General features: G+C 51.9%; 2 protein-coding genes across 3 annotated transcripts in view; both read left to right on the top strand.

Moving 5' to 3' along the window:
- LOC132808143 (gastrula zinc finger protein XlCGF57.1-like) overlaps nt 1–5012 on the top strand; it is a 63285-nt gene extending 58273 nt beyond the window's left edge. The window contains exon 4 of the mRNA XM_060822020.1: nt 1244–5012. Within this exon, the coding sequence (XP_060678003.1) occupies nt 1244–2284 (1041 nt within the window). The 3' untranslated portion in view covers nt 2285–5012. The remainder of the gene's footprint in view (nt 1–1243) is intronic.
- Nucleotides 1–8424, top strand: part of LOC132808144 (zinc finger protein 850-like) — a 131059-nt gene that overhangs the window by 120682 nt on the left and 1953 nt on the right. The window contains exon 1 of one of the 2 annotated variants that reach the window (XR_009642031.1): nt 7906–8170. The exons of the other annotated variant lie outside the window; for it this stretch is intronic. The gene's annotated coding sequence lies outside the window, so the exon portion shown is untranslated. Of the gene's footprint in view, nt 1–7905; nt 8171–8424 lie in introns of those variants that run through there. 2 annotated transcript variants of the gene reach the window in all.

The following is an 8424-nucleotide window of genomic DNA, read 5'->3' as shown; positions in this document are numbered from 1 at the left end:
CGGCCTTTGTGACGACGGTGGTCACTCCATTCACGTGACCGGATGCTCCTGCACATGCGCCGTTACTGGGGGGCGGTTAAGGGGAGCTGATGTTGTGTTGGTCTGGAGGGTCCCTGTATCCAGGAAGAGGTGAGTGTGGCTCAGTCAATGAGCATCAGTCAGACCCTGCTGGAGCATGGGGGGAGGTGGGATATTAGGTACAGCAAGAGTTAAAGAGTGTGTGGGATGGAGATTTACAGCTTTTTTAGGTAATAAGTCCCTTTCTGGACACTACTGGGGGATGGGTAATATCAGAGACAGCAGAGTGAGAATTGAAGAAAGTGTGTGTGTGTGTGTGTGTGTGAGAGAGGGGGTGGAGATTTGCAACACTTTTTAAAGTTAAAAATCACACAACTCTAGGTTATAGGAGAAAATGAGGTCTGCAGATGCTGGAGATCAGAACTGAAAATGTGTTGCTAGAAAAGCTCAGCAGGTCAGGCAGCATCCAAGGAACAGGAGATTCGACGTTTCGGGCATGAGCCCTTCTTCAGGAATGAGGAAAGTGTCCTCATTCTTTCCTCATTCCTGATGAAGGGCTTTTGCCCGAAACGTTGATTTTTTTTTGTTCCTGCTCCTCGGATGCTGCCTGACCTGCTGAGCTTTTCCAGCACCACTCTGATCTCCAGCATCTGCTGTCTTTTTCGCCTGGAGGTTTTACTAGCTACCTGATGAAGGTGCAGAGCTCTGAAAGCTCGAACTTCTAAACAAATCTAATGGACTACAATCTGGTGATGTGTGATTTTTTTTTAACTTTGTACACCCCAGCCCAACACTGGCATCTGCATATTGTAACTTGATTGTTTTAGGGAAGTTCTACAGAAACTAGAATGATCTGTTCTGAATTCCTGTCATGTGCAGGCAGCAATGACTTTGGTAATCCCCTTTTCACAGGATATGAGAAGAGCAGCTTTGCAGGTAGAGCTTCCCAACTGAGTACCATGTGAAGGTCTGACAGAGCCCCTTGATTCGTGGGACAGGAGAGACGTCCCTCTTTCAGTCCAGAAGGGGAAAATTCTTTGAACGTTTTTGTCTGCTTCAGTAGGCTCTTAAAGTATCATCTTTACCTGAACCACAGGGGCACGTGCCTGAGCCAGTTTGCCCACTGTGGGGAAAGGAAGTCTCAGGAGGCATTCCGCGCGCCATGGAGAAACCGTGGAAGTGTGGGGATTGCGGGAAAGGATTCCGCTCCCCCTCCGTGCTGGAGATCCACCGCCGTGTCCACACTGGGGAGCGGCCCTTCACCTGCTCCGTTTGCGGCAAGGGCTTCACCCAGTCGTCCCACCTACTGACCCACCAGCGGGTCCACACCGGGGAGAGGCCCTTCACCTGCTCCGTCTGCGGCAAGGTCTTCTCTGACTCGTCCCACCTGCTGTCCCACCAGCGTGTCCACACCGGAGAGCGGCCCTTCACCTGTTCCGTCTGTGGCAAGGGCTTCACCAAGTCGTCCAACCTGTTCTCGCACCAATGGGTCCACACCGAGGAGAGGCCGTTCAGCTGCTCCGTCTGCGGCAAGGGCTTCTCTCACTCGTCCCACCTGCTGACCCACCAGCGGCTCCACACCGGGGAGAGGCCGTTCACCTGCTCGGTGTGCGGCAAGGGCTTCTCTCACTCGTCCCACCTGCTCAAGCACTGGCGGGTCCACACCGGGGAGCGGCCCTTCACCTGCTCCGACTGCGGCAAGGGCTTCTCTCACTCGTCCCACCTGCTCAAGCACTGGCTAGTCCACACCGGGGAGCGGCCCTTCACCTGCTCCGTCTGCGGCAAGGGCTTCACCCAGTCGTCCCACCTGCTGCGGCACCAGCAGGTCCACACCGGCGAGGGGGTCTTCACCTGCTTCGTCTGCGGCAAGGGCTTCACCCAGTCGTCCACCCTGCTGGTCCACCAGCAGGTCCACACCGGGGAGCGGCCCTTCACCTGCTCGTTGTGCGGCAAGGGCTTCACTCGCTCGTCCACCCTGCTGCGGCACCAGCGGGTCCACACCGGGGAGCGGCCCTTCACCTGCTCCGTCTGCGGCAAGGGCTTCACCCAGTCGTCCAACCTGCTGCGGCACCAGCAGGTCCACACCGGCGAGGGGGCCTTCACCTGCCTGGTCTGCGGCAAGGGCTTCCCCCACTCGTCCGGCCTCCAGATCCACCAGCGGGTCCACACGGGGGAACATCCTTCCGATAGACCAGAAGTGCACATAATACAGAGGAACTTCGATTATCCAGAATTAGATGAACCAGCACGGTGGCTCAGTGGTTAGCGCTGCTACCTCACAGTACCAGGGACCCGGGTTTCATTCCTGCCTCAAGCGACAGACTGTGTGGAGTTTGCACATTCTCCCCGCGTCTGCGTGGGTTTCCTCCTAGTGCTCCGGTTCCGTCCCACAGTCCAAAGATGTGCAGGTCAGGGTGAATTGGCCATGCTAAATTGCCCGTCGTGTTAGGTACATTAGTCAGAGGGAAATGGGTCTGGGTGGGTTACTCTTTGGAGGGTCAGTGTGGACTGGTTGGGCCTGTTTCCACACTGTAAGGGATCTAATCGTCAAGCGACTGAAATACACCCTGCATGTGTCCTTTGGATAATCGAGGTTCCTGTGTATTCCAAAAGTGGCCTAACCAACGTCCTGTCCAGACCCCAACCCCTATACTCAGTGCTCTGACCAATAAAGTGATCTGCAGAATCTGCGGGACTTGCTTAATCCTGGAAGGTAAATCACGTGTTTCTCCTTCTCTTGCAGGTGGATCCAAGATTTCACTCTCTGTCCCATTGAGTCTCCAGTCAGGTCCTTCAGCTCAACTGGTCTCTCTCAGTATTTCTGACCCATGTGAGCCTCTACGCACCTCCCCTTCACTCGCTCACATTTGATTTCCCTTACAGCAACATTCCCTTCAGTTCCTTTCTCCCTGACGTCTGTATCCAGCTTCTCCTTAAATGCCGTCCACCTCGACCTGCTACTGTGGGGGTCATTCCCGCTGCAGACAGAGGTCTCTCCTTTGTAACCTCTTCAAAAGATTTACCGCTGACTTCCCCCTTCAGTCTTTTCCATTTCTGGGTCTCCCCGCTGTTGCGAAACTTGGAATGGTTCAGAAAAGATTTACAAGGATGTTGCCAGGGTTGGAGGATCTGAGCTACAGGGAGAGGCTGAACAGGCTGGGGCTGTTTTCCCGGGAGCGTCGGAGGCTGAGGGATGACCTTATAGAGGTTTACAAAATTATGACCGGCATGGATAGGATAAATAGGCAAAGTCTTTTCCCTGGGGTTGGGGAATCCAGAACTAGAGGGCATAGGTTTAGGGTGAGAGGGGACGATATAAAAGAGACCTACAGGGCAACGTTTTCATACAGAAGGTGGTGTGTGTACGGAATGAGCTGCCAGAGGATGTGGTGGAGGCTGGTACAATTGCAACATTCAAGAGGCATTTGGATGGGTATATGAATAGGAAGGGTTTGGAGGGATATGGGCCGGGTGCTGGCAGGTGGGACTAGTTTGGGTTGGGATATTTGGTTGGTACGGACGGGTTAGACCGAAGGGTCTGTTTCCGTGCTGTACATCTCTTGACAAAGCCTTGTCTGAGGGTGAAATGTTGTCATTCCCGTTGATGTGGGTGGTCCCCTGTCTGTTGTCCTTTTTGTTTCCTTTCTCGGAAAGGACGTCGCGGACATGGGCAGCGTTCCCGAGCCCCGCTCCGGAACGGGCTGTTCCGTCCTCTTCCAGCCCCCGGGGGGGGGGGGCAGCTTGAGTGTATTGGGAGAGTGGGCCGTTCACCGGGAAGGTGCCAATGGGACGGGAGAGCGGTACCGGTAATGGGGCGAGGGGGAGATGCCTCAGACCACCAGAAACACTGGGGCAGCTGCTCGCATGCTCCTTTTGGATCTCACAGCACAGGGAGGCCTTTCATCTGATTACCTCCCCATCTCTGTCTCTGTCTCTCTGGCTCTGTCTCTGGCTCTCTGTCTCTCTGTGTCTCTCTCTCTGCATCTGCCTCTGCGTCTGTCTGTCTCTCTGAGGTGACAGCGGATTCCAGCGTATTGCTGCTTGCTGGGTAAACCTGTTTTTCCTCTGTTTTCCCCCTCTCTCTCTCCTGCTCAAACCCCTGAACTTCAGGCCGCCCCTGACCTTGTCATTATCAGTGAATGGGGAACAGCTTTTCTTCCTCCACCTTATCTGAACCTGTCACAATCTTCCCCACTTTCACCAGTTGTATCTGTGTGTGACCCTCTCTTTCTGTGTCTCTTTCTCTCCTAAGCCCCCTCCCTCACCACATCCCATTTACCCACCCCCTCCTGTCATGCTCCCACTTTCAAACGGTCTCGTTGTGTTTTCACTGCCTCTTCCCCATCATTTCCGTCAAGCACCTCATCTCACGCTTAGAACCCCTGCAGTGTAGGAGTAGGCCCTTCAGCCCATCCAACGCACACCTCACCCAGACCTCTGCCTGTAACCCTGCAATTCCCATTGGCTAACCCACCTAGCCTACACATCCCTGGGCACTATGGGTAATTTAGCCTGACCAATCCACCCAAACCTGCACATCCCTGGATACTATAGGACAATTTAGCCTGGCCAATCCTACACCATGGGTGGATTGGCCATGCTAAATTACCCAATCCTACATATCCCTGGGTACTGTTAGGATAAAATAGGTCAAGGGAGGGTGGAGCTATAGCTGCTGTTTGGGGAATCGAAACTGTAGCTGTAGCTGCTGCTTGGGAAATTGAAACTGTTGCTTACGTGGCCAGCTCAGCTGCCAACGCCCAAATGAGCTCAATAACAGGAAACGCCTAGCAAACGCGAAATGTCCTAATAAGGCAATGCTTAGTAGCTCCGCGAAGCTCTGCTTAGCAAAGAGTATATCAGGAGCAGATTTGGGAGGGGAAGGCAGAACGCGCCTTCTCCAGTGAATGCATGGTGATTCACTGTATCAGCTACGATTCTGCAATAAAGCCTGTTTGTGCCAAACAATTGAGCGTCTGTTGTCTCTCCTCCTAAAACGAACATGCAAGGAAAATTCCATCCTAACAGTACTATGGGTAATTTAGCATAGCCAATTCACCCTCACCTACGCATCTTTGGATTGTGGGAGGAAGCCGGAGCACCCGGAGAAAACCCTCGCAGGCGCAGGCTGGAAATGTGCAAACTCCACACGGACAGTCACCCCTGAGGCTGGAATTGATCCCGGGTCCCTTGGCGCTGTGACCACTGAGCAACCCCTTATAATCAGCCTGCGTTAAGTTCGTTTTGTCACCTGGAGGAATGTTACAGGGGGGAGCGGGGTTTAAGTCTTTTCTGAGCTGAGAGAGGACACAGGAGATGCTCCTCATCATGCTTTCATGTGTCATGTTGCATAATTCTTAGATTTTACATGTAAATGTCTAGTTGGGGTTAGAATTCTTGTAAATATAGACAAACCAAAACACTTGTTGAGACATTTCACCAAACCCCAAGTCGGCAATTGACATGCCCGCCCCTGAAAAGAGAACCTTTCGTGGGGTCAGAGTTGACATTGAGAATAGCGAAATGAACACTGTCCCTGTCGTGTTTGTATTTTTGCTGACAGAAGGGCAGTTTGCAGTCAGCAGGAACTGTGGGACTAGAGGCTGCGGGCCAGGTCTGCGCTCGGGAGCGTAAATCCCAACGGGAACCAGAGGCGTTGCTAACGTTTAAGCCAGCTGAGCTTAGCAAGAAAAGGCTGCGACCCTGTGCTTGAACTGATCAGCTGAAACTTTGGGCGTAGCCAAGGAGATCTGAAGGCGAAGCTAACGGGAGGGTCTCCTTTCTCAAAAAAACCAGAAAACATGAGGGATACCAGGAAGAATTCCGCTGAATTCCAGAGAGCTGTGGCATGCCGTTGATTTGGTACAATGAGCTTTTAATGTGAACTCTCATGAGGGAGTGCAAACGAACTCAAGTTGAAATGTAGCTCCGTAAAGTGTTGTGTAACAGTCATAGCGTTGACCGTTGTTGAACGTTTTGATGCGGTCCAGTTTTTCTTTTGTTTTTTAAAGATGAGATGATGTTTTGTGGTTTTTGGATGGGTTGGGTACAGAGTGGGAGGTAGGGTGGGCTGGGATCTTCCATGTTGATGGGATTTGACAGTGAATTTTGCTTCGTCAATTATTCAGACTGTGCCTGGAGAGAGGGAGGGTCTGACCCTTGGGAAGGGTGCTGGCGGGGTGTGGGCGGGAGGTGAACCTTTGCAATATCCAATCAGAAGGCGAAGTGTTAACATAACAAGAGCCGATATTTAGCAGTCGATAAGTGCAACATGTCAGCAGTTTGTTCATATGCAGCTCAAAGGCTGTCCCCAAAGTTAAACTTAGTATGGCGCCTACCCACTCAATCCAGTTACCCACCCCATTTCAGGGTGGATATGTGAACTATCACTAATTTTGGTTCTTCTAACGAATAAAACATTTAAACCTAGCTGTTCAGGAAAGCAAACAAGTTTAAAACTACAGCCATGCTGCAGTTAAACTCAATAGACTTACTCAGAGCAAAATACATGTTCCCTGAAAGTAGTTGAAAGTTAACATCGTTGTATTAGATGTCGGAATATCTGTTTAAATGGAGCCGTGAGCTTTCCCAATGTAGACAGGGCTCCTCGAAACGTGGCAGTGTCCCCCCTGCAGCTGCAGAGCGAGACAGGAGAGTTTGTTTTTGTGAATGAGCAGTTGTAGCGCGAGGTGGCTGTTGCTTGGTGACGGTGAGGCTCCCCCGGCCCCGCCCATCCCCCCGTGCAGACGTCACGCGGGGGCGAAGGCGGTTGGGAGGAGAAGTCGCTCGAGCGGGGAAGCGGCGGCCGTTAGGAAAATGGCGCCGTGCGGCCCGGGGCAGACCCCCGTCACTGGTCACCGCCGCCTTCCTGGTGCAGCTGCTGTGTCACGGCCACACCGGCCGGCTGTACAGCAGGCAGGAGCCGGTGACCATTCTGGAGGCGGATGGGGTTAAGGGCCTGTTTGGGAACTGGTCGGCCGCCTGGGTGGTGGAGTTCTACTGGTCGTGGGGCGGCCCCTGTGTCAACTATGGGGCCACCTGGAAGGTACTGGGCCCGGGAGGTGAAAGGTGAGGCAGGTTGTGGGGGGGACGGAGGGGAAGGAATGTGGGGCCTGTCCTGTCATAGTCACATTTTACACTCACTTTCCATCTGCTTTTACTGGCGCTTGTGCTGTTTACCCCTCACTGTTTTTTAATCCTTGTGCTGTTTACCCCTCACTGTTACTTGTGCAATTGCTGAGGGTAGTGTGTAAATACTAATGAAGGATACTATGCACCAGCATGTATATGTTCCTCAGTCATTGAAGGGGCAGGACCTGTTGAGAATGGTTAGTAAAGCAGGTTGTGCACTAAGCCTTGTTAACATGGATATGTTCATTGGAAAAGTTGACTTTTTATTATTTAGAGTCGTAGAGATTTTCAGCACGGAAACAGATCCCCTCAGTCCAACCTGTGCACGTCAACCAGATATCCTACATTAATCTAGTCCCATTGCCAGCACTATATCCCTCTACACCATTCCTATTCATATCCCCATCCAGATACTTTTTAAAGGCTGTAATTATACCGGCCTCCACCACTTCCTCTGGCAGCTCATTCCATACACACACCACCCTCTGCAGGGAAACATTGCCCTTCAGGTATCTTTTATATCTTTGTGGCCTCACCCTAAACCTATGTCCTCTAGTTGTGAAGGTCACCCCAACACGGAGGAAAAACTTAAAAACATTGAGCAGCCAAACAAATGCAAAAGCAATCAAATATTGAGCCACATGGGGGAAAAAATATCGCTCTGCCCTTTTTGATCTCCGATAGGCATTTGGAAACTGAAAATCTGTCAATAACACCAGCATTGCTACAGAGCATATTGTGTACACTCCTTGGTGTCAACAAGCAGGGCACATGTTTGCCAGTGTCACCAAAACATTGGGCGTGTTCCTCGCTGTCAGCAGAAAAGGGGCGAAACCTACTTTTGATGGACAAAAAGGCTCACTGGAGGACCAGAAGGAGACTTGTCCTCCTGCCATTCGGAGCTCCCCTATTGGTGAACGCGGAAGTTGGGCCATGAGGTTCTGAAGTTCCTGCCCCTCCCCTCTCTCAATGAAGATTGAGCTTCACTCAGACTGCAGCTTCCTTCCTCTGTCCAACATCTGTGTGTACCGCATTCTCTTTTCTCACCCCCTTTTCCATTTACGTTTCATTCTGGGGTTCAATTGTTGACTTGGAGCAACTGAAAGGAATGGGAGTGAATCCAGTGAGGGGACAGACAGACTCTGGAAAAATTAGTCCAAGCCTTTGTCTCAATTGACAAAATAGACAGGCAGGAGACTGGAAGAATGCAGCAAGCCAGGCAGTATCAGGAGGTGGAAGAGTTGAGGTATCTGGTGGAACCCTTGTTCAGGATTG

Source organism: Hemiscyllium ocellatum (genome assembly GCF_020745735.1).
Source record: "Hemiscyllium ocellatum isolate sHemOce1 chromosome 27 unlocalized genomic scaffold, sHemOce1.pat.X.cur. SUPER_27_unloc_33, whole genome shotgun sequence".
NCBI classification, from domain to species: domain Eukaryota; kingdom Metazoa; phylum Chordata; class Chondrichthyes; order Orectolobiformes; family Hemiscylliidae; genus Hemiscyllium; species Hemiscyllium ocellatum.
This window is presented reverse-complemented; position numbering and strand designations above follow the sequence as displayed.